Source organism: Salvelinus fontinalis, chromosome 5 (genome assembly GCF_029448725.1).
Source record: "Salvelinus fontinalis isolate EN_2023a chromosome 5, ASM2944872v1, whole genome shotgun sequence".
NCBI lineage: Eukaryota > Metazoa > Chordata > Actinopteri > Salmoniformes > Salmonidae > Salvelinus > Salvelinus fontinalis.
In genome coordinates this window covers 998,402-1,019,333 of record NC_074669.1, presented here as the reverse complement: position 1 = coordinate 1,019,333, position 20,932 = coordinate 998,402, and the positions used below count along the sequence as shown (strand labels likewise).

At 42.2% G+C, this 20,932-nt stretch overlaps 2 protein-coding genes across 2 annotated transcripts; one reads left to right on the top strand and one right to left on the bottom strand.

The window, feature by feature from the left end:
- Positions 1 to 2,003: 2,003 nt before the first annotated feature.
- On the bottom strand, positions 2,004 to 11,597 carry LOC129854893 (transcription factor PU.1-like). The gene is made up of 5 exons (XM_055922025.1): positions 10,587 to 11,597; positions 8,765 to 8,858; positions 8,310 to 8,509; positions 4,640 to 4,802; positions 2,004 to 2,586 (listed from the first exon to the last, which is right to left on the bottom strand). The coding sequence occupies exons 1-5, from the start codon at positions 10,611 to 10,613 to the stop codon at positions 2,267 to 2,269; spliced, it is 804 nt and encodes a 267-aa protein (XP_055778000.1). The 5' UTR covers positions 10,614 to 11,597; the 3' UTR covers positions 2,004 to 2,266.
- A 3,563-nt stretch (positions 11,598 to 15,160) lies between these two features.
- On the top strand, positions 15,161 to 19,754 carry LOC129854892 (transmembrane protein 178B-like). The gene is made up of 4 exons (XM_055922024.1): positions 15,161 to 15,787; positions 16,679 to 16,792; positions 17,780 to 17,917; positions 18,565 to 19,754. Exons 1-4 carry the CDS (start codon positions 15,391 to 15,393, stop codon positions 18,825 to 18,827), a joined length of 912 nt encoding a protein of 303 aa, XP_055777999.1. The 5' UTR covers positions 15,161 to 15,390; the 3' UTR covers positions 18,828 to 19,754.
- Positions 19,755 to 20,932: the final 1,178 nt, after the last annotated feature.

Below are 20,932 nucleotides of genomic sequence, written 5' to 3'. Positions count from 1 at the left end.
CTAGGTTCTGGCCTTTCTAGGGAGTTTTTCCTAGCCACCGTGCTTCTACACATTGCTTGCTGTTTGGGGTTTTAGGCTGGGTTTCTGTACAGCACTTTGAGATATCAGCTGATGTAAGAAGGGCTTCATAAATACATTTGATTTGATTTTGATTTGATTAAGACCTGCCATACCCTTTGTTTCCCTGAGATTCGTTCCCTTTTTATCATCTATTGAAGTGATCAGACCGATGAGGAGGTTGAAGGTAGAACATGATAACAGAGGAAAATAATGATTGCTGCCACTCCCTCTTTAGTCATGATATACTAGTGTTTCCATTGTCTTTACTCATTATAGACTAGTGTTTGCATTGTCTTTACTCAGGATAGACTAGTGTTTCCATTGTCTATACTCAGGATATACTAGTGTTTCCATTGTCTATACTCAGGATATACTAGTGTTTCCATGTCTATACTCAGGATATACTAGTGTTTCCATTGTCTTTACTCAGGATAGACTAGTGTTTCCATTGTCTATACTCAGGATATACTAGTGTTTCCATTGTCTTTACTCAGGATAGACTAGTGTTTCCATTGTCTATACTCAGGATATACTAGTGTTTCCATTGTCTTTACTCAGGATAGACTAGTGTTTCCATTGTCTATACTCAGGATATACTAGTGTTTCCATTGTCTTTACTCAGGATAGACTAGTGTTTCCATTGTCTATACTCAGGATATACTAGTGTTTCCATTGTCTTTACTCAGGATAGACTAGTGTTTCCATTGTCTATACTCAGGATAGACTAGTGTTTCCATTGTTTGGGGTTTTGATGCATCTTCCATTCCACTCACTGATTTTCTAATAAGTGCAGCATTTGCAAAGCATCGTTTATTGTTTTTTTGCTTCACAGACACAAAGATAGAGAGTCAGGAGCAAGATGATGCAACGCAGAACGTGACGACATGTTCAATTAAGTCGAAACATAAACACGTTTAAGGCTACCTGATTTTCTCTGGAGTATCATTTTAAATGTGATTGACGTAGAATTACAGTAGACAGTCAAATCAAATCAAATCGAACTTTATTTGCCACATGCGTCGAATACAACAAGTATAGACTTTACCGTGAAATGCTTACTTACAATCCCTTAACCAACAGTGCAGTTCAAGAAGAAGAAAATATTTACCAAGTAGGTTAAAATAAAAAGTAATAATAAAAAGTAACACAATAAGAATAACAATAACGAGGCTATGTACAGGGGCACCGGTACCGAGTCATGGGGGGTAGGTCAATGTATGTTGTCCGGTGGCAATTTTTATAAATTGTTCAGCAGTCTAATGGCTTGGGGGTAGAAGCTGTTGAGGAGACTTTTGGTCCTAGACTTGGTGCTCCGGTACCGCTTGCCGTGCGGTAGCAGAGAAAACAGTCTATAACTTGGGTGACTGGAGTCTCTGACAATTTTATGGGCTTTCCTCTGACACCGCCTATTATATAGGTCCTGGATGGCAGGAAGCGTGGCCCCAGTGATGTACTGGGCCGTTCGCACTACTACTCTGTAGCGCCTTACGGTCAGATGCCGAGCAGTTCCCATACCAGGCGGTGATGCAACCGGTCAGGATGCTCTCGATGGTGCAGCTTGTAGAACCTTTTGACGATCTGGGGGCCCATGCCAAATCTTTTCAGTCTCCTGAGGGGGAAAAGGTTTTGTCCTGCCCTCTTCACGACTGTCTTGGTATGTTTGGACCATGATAATTTGTTGGTGATGTGGACACCAAGGAACTTGAAACTCTTGACCCACTCCACTACAGCTCCATCGATGTTAATGGAGGCCTGTTCGGCCCGCCTTTTCCTGTAGTCCACGATCAGCTCCTTTGTCTTGCTCACATTGAGGGAGAGGTTGTTGTCCTGGCACAACACTGCCAGTTCTCTGACCTCCTCCCTATAGGCCGTCTCATCGTTGTCGGTGATCAGGCCTACCACTGTTGTGTCGTCAGCAAACTTAATGATGGTGTTGGAGTCGTGAGTGAACAGGGAAAAGTCATTATAACTTTTAGGTTGGTGTGTATTGTGTGTATTTTTGTGTATTGTTAGATATTACTGCACTGTTGGAGCTAGAAACACAAGCATTTAGCTACACCCGCAATAACACCTGTTAAACATGTGTATGTGACCAATCAAATTAGATTTTTGATTTGATTGTCCTATTTGCAATGCATATCAGTGAGGGTAGACCTAAACCCAAAGCCTGTATAAAGAGGCATTACATAAACAATCTTTGGTATCCTTAGCGGGGGAAGTGCCTCCTCTCTGTAGTTGAGACTTTCCTCAGTACCTCTGAACTGAACTGGTACGTCAGTTTCTTCTTGACTTTTTTGATTTCTCCCGTCTTGCCGTAGTTCCGCAGGGCCCTGGCCATCTTCTGGTATGTCATCTTCTTCCTGTTTCCTTTTTGCGTGCCCCATCGATTGGCCAGAGTCTCCTTGTGTTTAGAAGAGAACTGGAAGATTCCTTTCTCTCTTTCCACCCACCACACGCTGTCCTTCATGTCTCCTTTCTTCAGCAGATCCAGGAGGAACTGGTACAGACGGATCTTCCTCTTGCTACCTGGATAGGGAGATATCGTTGGGATATTGGAGATAAGGAATTCATATGGGATTCCATTTTCTCATAATTTCTCAATTTTCAACTAAGGGTAGCTGCACCCCGGAGTAGTGGGCGTGTAGAAAGGAGTGGGTTTGTCAAAAGCGCTCTGCTATAGGTTAGAGGTTTTGACTAGATGGTATACAGTTTATGTCACAATTGACTTTTCGTAGCTGGTTAGGAGAATTTACGCAGCAGGTTAGGAGAATTAACGTAGCGGGTTAGGATAATTAGGGTGAGGTTAGGAAAAGTTTTAGGGTTAGCTAAAAGGCAGAGCGGGTTAGGCAGCGCAGTAATATCGGACCAATTAGCTGCTTGCTATCAAAACGCACACTCCTTTCGACACACCCACTTGTTTTCACATGCCCATACTCCGGTTAAAATGTATTGTTGGTTATTTGTGGATTATAATTATGATAGTAAATCTTTCATTGACAGTGATTCTTGTACGGAATAGGACACTACCCAGACAACAAAACTATTATGGCCCAAATCCAGCCCACATCTACCAGGTATTACGGCCCAGTCAGAATTATAGGCCAGAAGTGGGCCAGATTAGCGATATCAGTCAATCAATCAGTCAGCCAGATCAGTTAGCCAGTCAGTCAATCAGTCAGCCAGTCAGTCAATCAGTCAGTCAGACAATTAGTCAGTCAATCAGTCAGTCAGGCAATCAGTCAGCCAGTCAGTCAGTCAATCAGTCAGTCAGACAATTAGTCAGTCAATCAGTCAGTCAATCAGTCAGTCAGGCAATTAGTCAGTCAATCAGTCAGTCAATCAATCAGTCAGCCAATCAGTCAGTCAGACAATTAGTCAGTCAATCAGTCAGTCAATCAATCAGCCAATCAGCCAATCAGTCAGTCAGACAATTAGTCAGTCAGTCAGTCAGGCAATCAGTCAGTCAGACAATCAATCAGTCAGACAATCAGTCAGTCAGACAATCAGTCAGTCAGTCAGTCAATCACACAATCAGTCAGACAATCAGTCAGTCAATCAGTCAGTCAGACAATTAGTCAGTCAATCAATCAGTCAGCCAATCAGTCAGTCAGACAATTAGTCAGTCAATCAGTCAGTCAGTCAGACAATTAGTCAGTCAATCAATCAGCCAATCAACCAATCAGTCAGTCAGACAATTAGTCAGTCAGTCAGGCAATCAGTCAGTCAGACAATCAATCAGTCAGACAATCAGTCAGTCAGCCAGTCAATCAGACAATCAGTCAGACAATCAGTCAGTCAATCAGTCAGTCAGACAATTAGTCAGTCAATCAGTCAGTCAGCCAGTCAGTCAATCAGTTAGTCAGTCAGACAATTAGTCAGTCAATCAGTCAGTCAGGCAATTAGTCAGTCAATCAGTCAGTCAATCAATCAGTCAGCCAATCAGTCAGTCAGACAATTAGTCAGTCAGTCAGTCAGACAATTAGTCAGTCAATCAGTCAGTCAATCAATCAGCCAATCAGCCAATCAGTCAGTCAGACAATTAGTCAGTCAATCAGGCAATCAGTCAGTCAGACAATCATTCAGACAATCAGTCAGTCAGTCAGTCAATCAGACAATCAGTCAGACAATCAGTCAGTCAATCAGTCAGTCAGACAATTAGTCAGTCAATCAGTCAGCCAATCAGTCAGTCAGACAATTAGTCAGTCAGCCAGCCAGTCAGTCAATCAGTCAGTCAGCCAATCAGTCAATCAATCAGTCAGATCACTCAATCAGTCAGTCCGCCAATCAGTCAGTCAATCAGTCAGTCAGTCAGTCAGTCAATCAGTCAACCAGTCAGTCAGACAATCAGTCAGTCAGACAATTAGTCAGTCAGTCAATCAGCCAATCAGTCAGTCAATCAGTCAGTCAGACAATTAGTCAGTCAGTCAATCAGTCAGTCAATCAGTCAGTCAGACAATCAGTCAGACAATAAGTCAGTCAGTCAGACAATCAGTCAGTCAGCCAGACAATCAGTCAGTCAACCAGACAGTCAGTCAATCAGTCAGTCACTCCGTCAATCAGTCAGTTAGTCAGAATTTACTGGAGTCTCCCCCAGAGGGGATATGGTCTCCGTAGTCCTCCTCTCCCTCAGACACCTCCAAGGTGGGGCTGTGGCCCCCAGGTCCCTCCTCCTCTGAGCAGTAGCGGCTAGGGGACACAGGAGCCTGCTGATGGTAATACACTGTACGGCTGCAATAAGGCATCTGTGGAGAAGAATGGACAGATCATTTGATGGATGGTTATACTCTATGTTTTATTTAGCATCTATATGACATATAACACACATTGGGGAGCCATTCTGAGCACAAGTTCTGGATGAAAGTATGGAAACACTCTTTATCTAGGCAGGCCCACTGAAATCGAAATATTTCAAATAAAATTGTATTTGTCAACATGCGCCGAACACAACGGATATAGACTTAACCTTGAAATGCTTGCTTACGAGCCCAACAATGCAGAGATAAAAAAAACAAGACCTTGATTCTGTAGACTTACTATTGTGTTTGCTTTGATTACTCTGTGATTTGGTGACCACCTACACATCTTCTGTATAAATAAACGTTGCTTAGTAGACTGGCCTGAGAGACTGTTGGATTGTGTTACTTTGAAAGTGACAAAATGGGCCGGCATCTCACTGAAAGAGGAAGTAGTGGAAGGTCAACTAAATATAATCTAAAAGCAATTGCCAATAGCACAATGGACAGACAGTCGTAAATGAGAAATACCCTTAAAAGTCCAGGCCAAATGCTTTAGAGACAGATTTTTTTTTTTTACATCGTTCTGTGGGGATTCACTTCTTATCACAAATGCAAAGCCATTCTCCTATAGCCTCCAAAGCCATTCTTCTATAGCCCCCAAAGCCATTCTCCTATAGCCCCCAAAGCATTATCCTATAGTCTCCAAAGCATTATCATATAGTCTCTAAGTGCATTATCATATAGTCGCCAAAACATTATCCTATAGTCTCCAAAAGCATTATCATATAGTCTCCGAAGCATTGCCCTATAGTCTCCAAAGCATTCTCCTATAGCTTCCAAAGCCATTCTTCTATAGCCCCCAAAGCATTATCCTATAGCCTCCAAAGCCATTCTCCTATAGCCCCCAAAGCATTATCCTATAGTCTCCAAAGCATTCTCCTATAGCCCCCAAAGCCATTCTCCTATAGCCTCCAAAGCCATTCTTCTATAGCCCCCAAAGCCATTCTCCTATAGCCCCCAAAGCATTATCCTATTGCCTCCAAAGCCATTCTCCTAGAGCCCCCAAAGCATTATCATATAGTCTCCAAAGCCATTCTCCTATAGCCCCCAAAGCCATTCTCCTATAGCCCCCAAAGCATTATCCTATAGTCTCCAAAGTCATTCTCCTATAGCCCCCAAAGCTATTATCCTATAGTCTCAAAAGCATTATCCTATAGCCCCCAAAGCATTCTCCTATAGCCCCCCAAAGCATTATCCTATAGTCTCCAAAGCCATTCTCCTATAGCCCCCAAAGCTATTATACTATAGTCTCAAAAGCATTATCCTATAGCCCCCAAAGCATTCTCCTATTGCCCCCAAAGCTATTCTCCTATAGCCCCCAAAGCCATTCTCCTATAGCCCCCAAAGCATTCTCCTATAGTCTCCAAAGCCATTCTCCTATAGCCCCCAAAGCTATTATCCTATAGTCTCAAAAGCATTATCCTATAGCCCCCAAAGCTATTCTCCTATAGCCCCCAAAGCCATTCTCCTATAGCCCCCAAAGCATTCTCCTATAGCCTCCAAAGCATTCTCCCATAGCCTCCAAAGCCAATTCTCCTATAGCCTCAAAAGCATTATCCTATAGCCTCCAAAGCCAATTCTCCTATAGCCTCCATTGCATTCTCCTATAGCCTCCAAAGCATTCTCCTATAGCCTCCAAAGCATTCTCCTATAGTCTCCAAAGCCAATTCTCCTATAGCCTCCAAAGCATTCTCCTATAGCCTCCAAAGCCAATTCTCCTATAGCCTCCAAAGCCAATTCTCCTATAGCCTCCAAAGCCAATTCTCCTATAGCCTCCAAAGCCAATTCTCCTATAGCCTCCAAAGCCAATTCTCCTATAGCCTCCAAAGCCATTCTCCTATAGCCTCCAAAGCCATTCTCCTATAGCCTCCAAAGCATTCTCCTATAGCCTCCAAAGCATTCTCCTATAGCCTCCAAAGCCAATTCTCCTATAGCCCCCAAAGCATTCTCCTATAGCCTCCAAAGCATTCTCCTATAGCCTCCAAAGCCAATTATCCTATAGCCCCCAAAGCATTCTCCTATAGCCTCCAAAGCATTCTCCTATAGCCTCCAAAGCCAATTCTCCTATAGCCCCCAAAGCATTCTCCTATAGCCTCCAAAGCATTCTCCTATAGCCAATTCTCCTATAGCCTCCAAAGCCAATTCTCCTATAGCCTCCAAAGCCATTCTCCTATAGCCTCCAAAGCCATTCTCCTATAGCCTCCAAAGCATTCTCCTATAGCCTCCAAAGCATTCTCCTATAGCCTCCAAAGCCAATTCTCCTATAGCCCCCAAAGCATTCTCCTATAGCCTCCAAAGCATTCTCCTATAGCCTCCAAAGCCAATTCTCCTATAGCCCCCAAAGCATTCTCCTATAGCCTCCAAAGCATTCTCCTATAGCCTCCAAAGCCAATTCTCCTATAGCCCCCAAAGCATTCTCCTATAGCCTCCAAAGCATTCTCCTATAGCCTCCAAAGCCAATTCTCCTATAGCCCCCAAAGCATTCTCCTATAGCCTCCAAAGCATTCTCCTATAGCCTCCAAAGCCAATTCTCCTATAGCCCCCAAAGCATTCTCCTATAGCCTCCAAAGCATTCTCCTATAGCCTCCAAAGCCAATTCTCCTATACATATTTGATGTAACAGTTGCATTGTACAGTTGGATATGATCGGGCTTTCCTCCCCCACTCACTGCAGTGCCTCAGATGATGTCTCAATAAAGAGGTTGAGTAACTGAGGTGTAGCCTAGACTATCCACAGCCCAGCGGTTGGTGAGTGTGCACTATTCTGCTGCTCTTTCCCCTGCTAGGCTAGTGGTCGTGGCTAAACGTACCCTCGCTCAGAAAAAAAGCCCATCTTTGAGCAACCCACTCTCAGCACAGACAACTGTGTAGGCTATCACATAACATCCAGTCCCCTTTCTGTACTCCCTCTCAAATACAGAGAGTATTATCTCTAGATATTGTACATTGTTGATAGTAATCATGTATACCAATATACTATAAAAGGCCTTGGAATCTTTCATCATGGGTTACATGTTAGGCCATCTGTCAGATTTGCTTTATGCCAATACGTATTTTATATTTTTCACAGCTTTAACACTGTTCTCCTCTGAAATGCCAATTTAATCATACAGTATAAGTTGTCAAGACAATCAGAGACAGAGTATGACTAACCTGTGGAGTTAGGGGTCCCAGTCCTGGGTCTACTAGAGTTGGACTAACCTGTGGGGTTAGGGGTCCCAGTCCTGGGTCTACTAGAGTTGGACTAACCTGTGGGGTTAGGGGTCCCAGTCCTGGGTCTACTAGAGTTGGACTAACCTGTGGGGAGATGGGTAAGTGTCCCAGTCCTGGGTCTACTAGAGTTGGACTAACCTGTGGGGTTAGGGGTCCCAGTCCTGGGTCTACTAGAGTTGGACTAACCTGTGGAGAGATGGGTAAGAGTCCCAGTCCTGGGTCTACTAGAGTTGGACTAACCTGTGGGGTTAGGGTTAGGGGTCCCAGTCCTGGGTCTACTAGTGGCAGATGGAGGGTGTCGGTATCGGGGTAGCGATAGGGGTGGAGGAGTTGTTGGGAATGGACACTCTGGAGCTCTGTCAAGTGACTCTCTTGTGAGGAAGTTTCCAACAAGTCACTCTGGTGCATGCCCCTGTCAGAGTGGTAGTCCCAACCGTGTTCTAAACCATGAGAGAGCATAACATATTATAAGCATTGATACAAGACATTATCAAGGCTCATACATGCTTACAACTAGTTAAAAAGCATTTTACTGTCAGGCTTTACGTGTTTCCGTAATTTATTTTCAATGAGGACAATTGGAATTTAAATTGTTTACTTGCTAAACTGACTGAATTGATCCCAACCTTATCGGATAGCTATTCAGTATTTAACAAGCTTTATCACCATATTCATAGTGTGTTTTTGCCACCCACCATCGTGAAGTTCTCCAACATTGGTGAGATATGAGTATATCTCTACTGGTGGTCGATAATTCTCGGGTTCATATGCGATTATTCCTTCGGATGCCTTTGGGAAAGAAAGATCTCATTCATGTCAAAAATTGAAGGTAGATTGCAAAAGATTATGTGTTTCAAAGAATGGGTAATTCTATATACTGTAGGCTGAGTACATATCTTACTAGTGAGATATATATAGATATATATACACTACCGTCACTTAGAAATGTCCTTATTTTTTATTTATTTTTATAATTTTGTCCATTAAAATAACATCAAATTGATCAGAAATACAGTGTAAACATTGTTAATGTTGTAAATGACTATTGTAGCTGGAAACGGCAGATTTTTAATGGAATATCTACATAGGCGTACAGAGGCCCATTATCAGCAACCATCACTCCTGTGTTCCAATGGCACGTTGTGTTAGCTAATCCAAGTTTATCATTTTAAAAGACTAATTGATCATTAGAAAGCCCTTTTTCAATTATGTTAGCACAGCTGAAAACTGTTGTACTGATTAAAGAAGCAATAAAACTGGCCTTCTTTAGACTAGTTGAGTATCTGGAGCATCAGCATTTGTGTTTTCAGCTTAAACTGGCAGCTTCATTAAATAGTACCCGCAAAACACCAGTCTCAAGGTCAACAGTGAAGAGGTGACTCCGGGATGCTGTCCTTCTAGGTAGAGTTCTTCTGTCCAGTGTCTGTTCTTTTGCCCATCTTAATCTTTTATTCTTACAGGCCAGTCCGAGATATGGCTTTTTCTTTGCTACTCTGCCTAGAAGGCCAGCATCCCGGAGTCGCCTCTTCACTGTTGACGTTGAGACTGGTGTTTTGTGTGTACTATTTAATGAAGCTGCCAGTTGAGCACTTGTGAGGCGTCTGTTTCTCAAACTAGACACCCTAATGTACTTGTCTTCTTGCTCAGGGGCCTCCCACTCCTCTTTCTATTCTGGTTAGAGGCAGTTTGCGCTGTTCTGTGAAGGGAGTAGTACACAGCGTTGTACGAGATCTTCAATTTCTTGGCAATTTCTCGCATGGAATAGCCTTCATTTCTCAGAACAAGAATAGACTGACGAGTTTCAGAAGAAAGTCCTTTGTTTCTGGCCATTTTGAGCCTGTAATCGAACCCACAATTGCTGATGCTCCAGATACTCAAGGCCAGTTTTATTGCTTCTTTAATCAGATCAACAGTTTTCAGCTGTGCTAACATAATTGCAAAAGGGTTTTCTAATGATAAATTTGCCTTTTAAAATTATAAACTTGGATTAACTAACACAGTGTGCCATTGGAACACAGGAGTGATGGTTGCTGATAATCGGCCTCTGTACACCTATGTAGATATTCCATTAAAAAATCTGTTTCCAGCTACAATAGGCTGTTTCCAGTTTCCAGCTACAATAGTCATTTACAACATTAACAATGTCTACACTGTATTTCTGATGTGCTTTTCTTTCAAAAACAACGACATTTCTAAGTGACCCCAAACTTTTGAACGGTAGTGTGTATATATATATATTTTTTTTTAATTTAAACTTTATTTAACTCGGCAAGTCAGTTAAGAATAAATTTGTATTTACAATGACGGCCAAACACAGGCGACGCTGGGCCAATTGTACAATGTAATACACATCTCATTGGATATAAATACAAAGTTTATTATATATTTAACAAAATCATAAAGAACAGCTTGTACATTTTGACAATTTACCCACGTTTTGGTATATTTCACATGTACTTTTAACACATTTCTCAGCCACGTTTGCAACAAATAAAAGATCATACACAAAATACTTACAGATGAAATGATGTAGCTTTCCATCATATAAATGAAGATGACTTTAGAAAAACCTTGTGAGTTTAGCTCCTAAAAAGCACACAGTTATGATTCATGAAATAACTGAGAAATATCCTATGATTTAATTCCCTTGAATTTCTGATTGAATTTCTGATGGAAATCCTTTTTTAGTTTGAATACAATGTTACAGTTGACCACTATCAGATCAAACAGAGCTGAAAAACAATGCTGAGAGCATTAAAAAAACACCATTACTCTACTTCCACTTCTATCACCTTTATCTAATTCCTGACAGTTGCTGATTTGTCAGAGGATGTGAACCAATCATATTCACATTCATGGGTTTGGTCTCACTGTTTTTCTGACGAGATTTTAAACCATGAGTCAACCTATCTTTCAGGATTTTAACTATTATATCTGGCAAATGCACTAAAATAATTGAACATAAAACATGTTTTTACTTGTGGGAGAGTTATAGCAGACCTACTGTATATAACAGTGATATTCTTTGTAACGGTATTGTCAGTAAATACTTTAAAGCATTGACTTAGATAAGAGGTTATTGTTGAAGAGTTTTGAGAGAAGTCTAAACCAAAAGTGAAGTTGGGAAAAGCGCTTGTTCCCTTTTTTAAATTAAAGGTCCTGTCCTATATAATACATTGGAGGAAGTGACACGGTGACACAGTGACACATAGAGCTACAGAGAAATGGATTGTATTAACACAGTGAATAAAAGCATAAAGGTCTGCGTGTTATATTACTAGGCTTTATGTACACTACTGTTCAAAAGTTTGGGGTCACTTAGAAATGTCCTTGTTTTTGAAAGAAAACCAACATTTTTTTGTCCATTAAAATAACATCAAATTGTTTAGAAATACAGTGTAGACATTGTTAATGTTGTAAATGACTATTGTAGCTGGAAACGGATGATTTTTAATGGAATATCTACATAGGTGTGCAGAGGCCCATTATCAGCAACCATCACTCCTGTGTTGCAATGGCACGCTGTGTTAGCTAATCCAAGTTTATAATTTTAAATGGCTAATTGATCATTAGAAAACCATTTGGCAGTTATGTTAGCACAGTTGACAACTATTGTACCGATTAAAGAGGCCTTCTTTAGACTAGTTGAGTATCAGCATTTGTGGGTTCGGTTACAGGCTCAATATGGCCAGAAACAAATAACTTTCTGCTGAAACTAGTCAGTCTAAAGAAGGACAGTTTTATTGCTTCTTTAAGCAGAACAACAGTTTTCAGCTGTGCTAACATAATTGCAAAAGGTTTTTCTAATGATCAATTAGCCTTTTAAAATGATATACTAGGATTAGCTAACACAATGTGCCATTGGAATACAGGAGTGATGGCTGCTGACAATGACCCCAAACTTTTGAACAGTAACACACAAACACATACATACATACATACGAACACACACACACACACACACACACACACACACACACACACACACACACACACACGAACACACACACACACACACACACACACACACACACACACACACACACACACACACACACACACACACACACACACACACACACACACACACACACACACACACACACACACACACACACACACACACACACTTAAATGAGGAACTGTGATTGAACTAACAGATTCAATTCCTTATTAGATACATGAGTCATGATAATGAGAAAAACAACTGCAAGCCAACACAACACAAAGATGCCTGTGAACCAAGATGCATGGATTGAATTGTATAGTTACGTACGTGATGGTACAGAAAGACATCATTATTCTCATGATTGGTGGATACACAGTGTTTTGTTTTGAACAGTTGCATCATATTGCTGGCCTCAGGCCTGTTGTTATATTGGTTGTTTTTGGAGCCCAGATTATTACATTTTTAAAACTATATTTTTGTATAAATCTGCTTTATTAAACAAGAGGCTAGTAATCATCAGTAACAGAACCTCCTATTAATGCCAATGTGTGAAGATTCTTGTGTTTTTTCCCGACATGTTGGAGTGTATTTTCTTGTCACCGCAGGAAGTCTGTTAGATCTGCAGAGAACACTGTCCATCTCTTACACAACTCTTAAAGCATCTCCACAGCAACTGTCTCTCAGTACTCAATGGCACCCTATTCCATATACAGTGCACTACTTTTGACCAGAACCCATAGGCACTCTTAGAGGGCTACGTTTGACCAGGGCCCTGTCTCAGTCCCCAATGGCAACATTTTCCCTGTACAGATGTAGGATCTTAATTTCATCATGTTGCAGGAGAACCTTCCTGCAATGCAGGACATTTTAAAACTTGTAGTGTATTTGAGGTTAAAAAAGGCTTCTGAAATTTGGGAATTTCCACTTTAAAAATTTCAGACTTGATTTTTCCTTACATCAACCCCTACAAATATGTCCAATAATTATAATTCACATAATAATTCACATTTCCTGTTGCTACAGGATTATTATCCTTTTGTAGCAAACTGGCTCAAATTAAGATCCTACATCTGTATAATGCACTACTTTTGACCAATGCCCTTTGCTCGTGGTCAAAAGTAGTGCATTATACAGATGTAGGATCTTAATTTGAGCACTATAATAGGGAATAGGGTGCCATAGGGCTCTGGTCAAAAGTAGTGCACTATATAGGGAATAGGGTGCCATAGGGCTCTGGTCAAAAGTAGTGCACTATATAGGGAATAGGGTGCCATTTTGGATGAATATTTTGTCTCAGCTAAACTAATCTTAAATGATGGAAAAACACAGGATGAGGTCAGTTAGAGAAAACCCCTATATGTCTCTCTCTTTCAGTCATGACTCAAAGACACAAGGGTTGCAGGAGCCATGGCAACCAGACTCACCAACCACCAAACAAACACAACACAGCTCATCTCCAGCCGTCCCCACAGAAACAAACATGGCTACCTGAAGGGTGGAGAGAAACAAACATGGCTACCTGAAGGTTGGAGAGAAACAAACATGGCTACCTGAAGGTTGGAGAGAAACAAACATGGCTACCTGAAGGTTGGAGAGAAACAAACATGGCTACCTGGAGGGTGGAGAGAAACAAACATGGCTACCTGAATGGTGGAGATAAACAAACATGGCTACCTGAAGGTTGGAGAGAAATGAACATGGCTACCTGAAGGGTGGAGAGAAACAAACATGGCTACATGAAGGTTGGAGAGAAACAAACATGGCTACCTGAAGGTTGGAGAGAAACAAACATGGCTACCTGGAGGGTGGAGAGAAACAAACATTACCTGAAGGTTGGAGAGAAATAAACATGGCTGCCTGAAGGTTGGAGAGAAACAAACATGGCTACCTGAAGGTTGGAGAGAAACAAACATGGCTACCTGAAGGTTGGAGGAAACACACATGGCTACCTGAAGGGTGGAGAGAAACAAACATGGCTACCTGAAAGGTGGAGAGAAACAAACATGGCTACCTGGAGGGTGGAGAGAAACAAACATGGCTACCTGGAGGGTGGAGAGAAACAAACATGGCTACCTGAAGGTTGGAGAGAAACAAACATGGCTACCTGAATGGTGGAGATAAACAAACATGGCTACCTGACGGGTGGAGAGAAACAAACATGGCTACCTGAAGGGTGGAGAGAAACAAACATGGCTACCTGAAAGGTGGAGAGAAACAAACATGGCTACCTGAAGGTTGGAGAGAAACACACATGGCTACCTGAAGGGTGGAGAGAAACAAACATGGCTACCTGAAAGGTGGAGAGAAACAAACATGGCTACCTGGAGGGTGGAGATAAACAAACATGGCTACCTGACGGGTGGAGAGAAACAAACATGGCTACCTGAAGGGTGGAGAGAAACAAACATGGCTACCTGACGGGTGGAGAGAAACAAACATGGCTACCTGACGGGTGGAGATAAACAAACATGGCTACCTGACGGTTGGAGAGAAACAAACATGGCTACCTGAAGGTTGGAGGAAACAAACATGGCTACCTGAAGGGTGGAGAGAAACAAACATGGCTACCTGAAGGTTGGAGAGAAACAAACATGGCTACCTGAAGGTTGGAGAGAAACAAACATGGCTACCTGAAGGTTAGAGAGAAACAAACATGTCTACCTGACGGGTGGAGAGAAACAAACATGGCTACCTGAAGGGTGGAGAGAAACAAACATGGCTACCTGACGGGTGGAGAGAAACAAACATGGCTACCTGGAGGGTGGAGAGAAACAAACATGGCTACCTGACGGGTGGAGAGAAACAAACATGGCTACCTGACGGGTGGCGATGTGCTGAGTTGTCTGGGTATCAATCCTAACGCTATTCTGTTAGAATGAACTGTAAACTCTATCTCGTACTTTATTTATTTGACTATATGGACAGTGAACATACAATTATATTGTGTTGGTTCATGCATTATTATCAAATGTTTGCTCTGTCTCCATCTGCTGGCATCGACTAGTGGACTCGCTAATAAATCCCTCGAGCAATATTGGACAGACCCACAGCAAGAGAGAAATGAATCAAAATACAGGCCCTTCCTGATATAAATCACCGAATGCTTTTTTACAATTTTATATAACGTAATGTTTACTGGTATTGCTGGGACAATTAACGATAGTATTTGTGATCTGTTGTCAATAATGGCCTAGGATTATATCGTTACACGGTCATCACAGTATTATAATCTTGATGCTGCGGCAGAGAGCGACGACATCCCCCCTCACGAACCATTGATTGCTGTCCAGGGGAAGGAATTATTCAGGCAGCTGGAACCCTCCGGGCGTAGAACAGGAGGAATCTCTTCTAAACCGCACGCTGTGGAACATCATGTCTGCTATGAGGACATTGACGGTGGCGGGACTGTTTTTGTCTTTTTGCGCCTTGGGACTCATAGCAGTCGCAATATGTACTGACAATTGGTACGAGACGGATGCGAGGAGGCACAAGGAACGTTGTAAGAATTATTCCAACAAAAGAAACGACCCTGGATTCATCTATATCTCCAACCAGAATCTACCACTACGTATGCTACCGAAGGAGAATAACGTGGAGAGGAAGGGGTCGAGTGGGGGAGTCCTCCTCCGGGCTAAGCGGCACTTTTTGCCCCCTGCCCCGGCCATGGAGTCCCTCTGTAGTCGGCAGTACAACTCCACCATCTCCGGGCTGTGGAGGAAATGTCATCGAGAGGGATTCGACCTGGAGACAGAGGATCTCATCTTTAAAGGTGTCATCATTTGATCACGTCACACACAATATATTGTTTATATATATATAATGTCAGTGGCATTATAGTCTGTTTACAAGGCGTATTTATGCGGTGAATAGAGCGAATCATCATCGGAATTTGAGCTGAGGTGCTATCCGAGGAGCTGAGTGCTGATCTAGCGGTCCGCCCACATTCAAGGCCTACGCAGCAACAACAACAAGGATTTTCATCCATCATTTCGTAACACAGTGACTTTAATACGTTTTATTTTTTAACCTTTATTTAACTAGGCAAGTCAGTTAAGAACAAATTCTTATTTACAATGATGGCCTACCGGGGAACAGTGGGTTAACTGCCTTGTTCAGGGGCAGAACGACAGATTTGTACCTTGTCAGCTCGGGGATTCGAACCAGCAACCAACCTTTCGGTTACTGGCCCAACGTTCTAAACACTAGGCTACCTGCCGCCCCAAAACACACCAATGTGACACAAATGTTGACGTTTGATTTATTTGTGTCATCTCAACGTTGTGTCAGTGTGCTCATGGGGTCATATTGCACTAGAATAGGCCCCACTTGTCTGTATGGTATTCTTGGATTAAAACCTATAGGCTACAGAGCTGCAACTAAGACCATAGGCCAATGGGGGAAAAAACACTGCATATTATAACACTGTATGTGAATATATGTGGTGAAACTATGGTTCATGCTGCTAGTCATTAAAAAAAATTATCAGGTAGGCTACATATGCAAAAAAATATGTGTCATTTCAATATGGCCTCTCCATTTTTTATTTAACCTTTTATTTAAACGGAGTCACATTGAGATTAAAAAAATATATATATATTTTCCAAGCGGAGCCCTGTACACATTGAAACTATGTGTTGTTGTTTTTCTTCCTTGTCGGCAGGTTTGATTCAACGCTGCACACCAATAAAATACTACTACTCTTCTTCAGCCCTGCCCAGACGTCTGAGCACCAATATAACCAAGACTATTGGTCAGGATGAGTGGCATGCACTCCGTAAGTTACCATAATAACCCCCTTTTTCTATCTCCATCTGGGGAATTAGAAAGCGTCTACAAAATGGCGCCTGGTCGGTTGGAAATACAGAGGGGTTAATTAAGGGGTGGCTGGGTAAAAACCCCCGTAACACATCTGGGGCACACTTTATTTACATAGTATGGCTATCCGGGCTATCAACAAACTATCTGTTTACAAGCAACCGCTTACTAAGGTTAGGGTTCGGTTTAGAATAAGGGTTAAGGTTAGGGTTCGGTTTAGAATAAGGGTTAAGGTTAAGGTTCGGTTTAGAATAAGGGTTAAGGTTAGGGTTCGGTTTAGAATAAGGGTTAAGGCTAGGGTTCGGTTTAGAATAAGGGCTAAGGTTAGGGTTCGGTTTAGAATAAGGGTTAAGGTTAGGGTTCGGTTTAGAATAAGGGTTAAGGTTAGGGTTCGGTTTAGAATAAGGGTTAAGGTTAGGGTTCGGTTTAGAATAAGGGTTAAGGTTAGGGTTGGGTTTAGAATAAGGATTAAGGTTAGGGTTCGGTTTAGAATAAGGGTTAAGGTTAGGGTTCGGTTTAGAATAAGGGTTAAGGTTAGGGTTCGGTTTAGAATAAGGGTTAAGGCTAAGGTTAGGGTTCGGTTTAGAATAAGGGTTAAGGTTAGGGTTCGGTTTAGAATAAGGGTTAAGGTTAGGGTTCGGTTTAGAATAAGGGTTAAGGTTAGTAGATAGTTATTTGACATTTTACTGCTATTCTGTAGAGCATCTACAGATGGACTATCCCTTCCCCCGTCCATTAGAATTGAAATATCAATGTGGGCCCTCCCACAATTGTCAAAGATATTGACATCAATTACTCCCAAGAGACATTGAGCACCCTCGACAGTCAATGTGTAATTCCAACTCTTCAGTCGAACTAAAATTGGCACCAAAACAGCAAAATAAATGATTTTATACTATGTTGACGTCTTGATTTCTTCATCCCAAATTCCTCTCTCCCTGCGTAGACCTGCAGAGAATGACAGCCAGTTTCATCGGCATGGCTGTGTCCATCATCCTGTTTGGCTGGGTGATCGGAGCTCTGGGTTGTTGTAAGCAGCATGACCTGATGCAGTACGTAGCTGGACTCCTGTTTCTCATGGGAGGTAAGTTCTGAGAGCACACTATGGACTGCTCTTCTTCATAGGAGGTGAATGAGCAAAGGATGTACACAGAATACATAGCAATACCATAAAGTACCACTAGGGGGGGGGGGGGGGTACAGCGTTGGTTATGGAGAGTGAGGCATCATCCTACTGGGCAGACATATTTTGAATCTACCTCTATTCTAGCCCCTATACTCACATCCGATAGGTGCAGTTAAATGTGTTGTTTTACAGCGTCAGCCATAGTAGTACGGCACCCCTGGAGCAAATTAGGATTAAGTACCTTGCTCAAGGGCACATCGACAGACTTTTCACCTTATCTGCTCAGGTATTTGAACTAGCAACATTTTGGTTACTTGCCCAACGCTCTAAATGCTAGGATAGGCTAGGCTACCTGCCCTGCCCTCTGATTGGCTAGGTGGGAATGTCACTATAGTGCTTCCACCTATCAAATCCTCTCAGATCTGCAAGAGTGGTTAGGGAGTAGGGACTAGGGAGTACGGGCTAGGGACTAGGGTTCGATTTGGAATTCAGAAGTCATTCTAATACCATCGATAAATGCATGAAACATTCTTGTATATACTCTCTCTCTATCTCTCTTCCTCTCTCTCACCCTCTTCTCTCCCTCTCTCTCCCTGTCCCATCAGGAACATGCTGTATCATCTCTCTGTGTACATGTGTATCAGGGATCAACTTCCAACTGTCCCGTTATCCTCGCTATATGTATGGGATCCCAGAAGACATCAGTCACGGATACGGTTGGTCCATGTTCTGCGCATGGGGGGGCCTAGGTCTCACCCTATTGGCCGGCTTCCTGTGCACCCTGGCTCCTTCCCTATACCCCCCCGTCCCTCACACTATGGTAGAGAGGCCGCAACGCAAGCCTCGACATGAGAACGGCTGTGTGTGACACCATAGAAATCAAGTACTATTTGAGTTGAATACAGGAGTGTGTGTGACATTCAGTGTCTGCCAGAATTTCCAGTGACAGGACTCTCATCCCTCCTATAAGTCTTATTTCTTCTATGAAAAAGAGATGCTTTTGTGTTCTGACTGGACAGGAGACGTTACCCAGGGACTAAGATCTGTCAGTGCTGTGTGCCTGACTGCACAAAGAAAGAAACAGACAGAAAGACATTGGTTCTGGCTCTCCAGCTGGAGGGGAATATGTTGGGGTCGGATGGTGACTGTTTACTGTAGAGGAATTCAGTTCTTCTTTTCTTCGGTCCTCCTCTTCCTCCTTAAACCCAAAATGTCAACAGTTACAGAATGATCTTTTTTGTCCGATAATGAATTGTTCAGTGTTATTGCTTGCTATTAAAAGAGGAGAGAAGTTACTCTCCTAAAATATCTTCCTGTACCTTTGACCTTTTGATGCTGGTTCTAAAAAATTTAAAAAAGTACACAGAAGAACAATAATATCTGAACTTTAAGGGACAAATTCTAACTTCTACTTAAGTCTATTTTTCACTTACTCTCCCATTGATGTCAATGCATGGCCAAGTGAAAATTTGACGTAAGTCCCAAGTTAGGATATACCCCTAGCTAAGTTGTAATAATTTAAAATAATAAGGATGTGTATTATCACATTTTCAAAGGGCAATCGTGTAGTAGTTTTACTGTTTGTACCCATTGAAAACAAAATATTATGTAAATGTCGATTTAGAAAATGTATGTATGTATGCAGGTTTGCTTTTGTGTGTATTAAAAAAAAAAACATGAGCATTAAGATACAAGATTGTATTTGATGGGAAATGTTTTGATGTTCTTGAAGTTTACTGATCATGATAGTACCATCAAGATATTTTTGAAAAATAAAATGATGATACAAACCATTGCTCTTGTGGTTGTGAATGTAACTATTATACAATAAAAGATAGCCGGTCCATTCAGACTCTGACCCTCTGTGAGAGGACACAGTGATACTGGCCGAGGCAGATCTATGCATCGTATAAATCTATTCTCCCTAGTGGCGTAGCGGTCTAAAGGCACTGCGTCTCAGTGCTAGAGGCGTCACTATAGACCAGGGGTGTCAAACTCATTCCACGGAGGGCCTAGTGTCTGCAGGTTTTTGGTTTTTCCTTTCAATAAAGCCCTAGACAACCAGGTGTGGGGAGTTCCTAACTAATTAGTGATGTTAATTCATCAATCAAGTATAAGGGAGGAGCGAAAACCCGCAGACACTCGGCCCCCCGTGGAATGAGTTTGACACCTGTGCTATAGACTCTCTGGTTTGAATCCAGGCTGTATCACAGCCGGCTGTGATTGGGAGTCCCATAGGATGGAGCACAATTGGCCCATCTTCGCTAGGGTTGGCCGGTGTTATCACACCCTAATCTGTTTCACCTGTCTTTGTGATTGTCTCCACGCCCCTCCAGGTGTCACCCACCTTCCCCATCATCCACTGTGTATTTATACCTGTGTTGTCTGTTGCCAGTTCGTTTTGTTCGTCAGACCTACCTGTGTGTTTTTCCCTTTGATCCTGGCTTTGCTATAGTTCCTGTTTCCTAGTTTCCCGGTTTTGACATTCCTGTTTGTCTTGAGCCTACCGTCCTGCACCTTTTCCCCACCTATCTGGATTACTGACCTCTGCCTGCCCTTGACCTGTCATTTTGCCTACCCCTGTTTGTCACGTTCCTGACCTTATTTCCTTTGTTTAGTCTTTGTTTAGTTGGTCAGGACATGAGCTGGGTGGGTATATTCTATGTTATGTGTTTCATTGGTTTAGGGTTGTCTAATTGGCCTGATATGGTTGTCAGAGGCAGGTGTTTTACGTTGTCTCTGATTGGGAACCATATTAAGGTAGGCTGTTCTCACTGTTTGTTTGTGGGTGATTGTTCCTGTTCGTTGCGTTCCTTGTTTTATAGGTTCACATGTTCAGGACTGTAGCGTTGTTGGTTTCGTATTGTTTTTGTTCGTGTTTAATAAGTGTTCGAATAAATATAGATACATACCACGCTGCGTTTTGGTCCGATCCTTGCTCCTCAGACGAGGAGGATTACGACGTTCGTTACA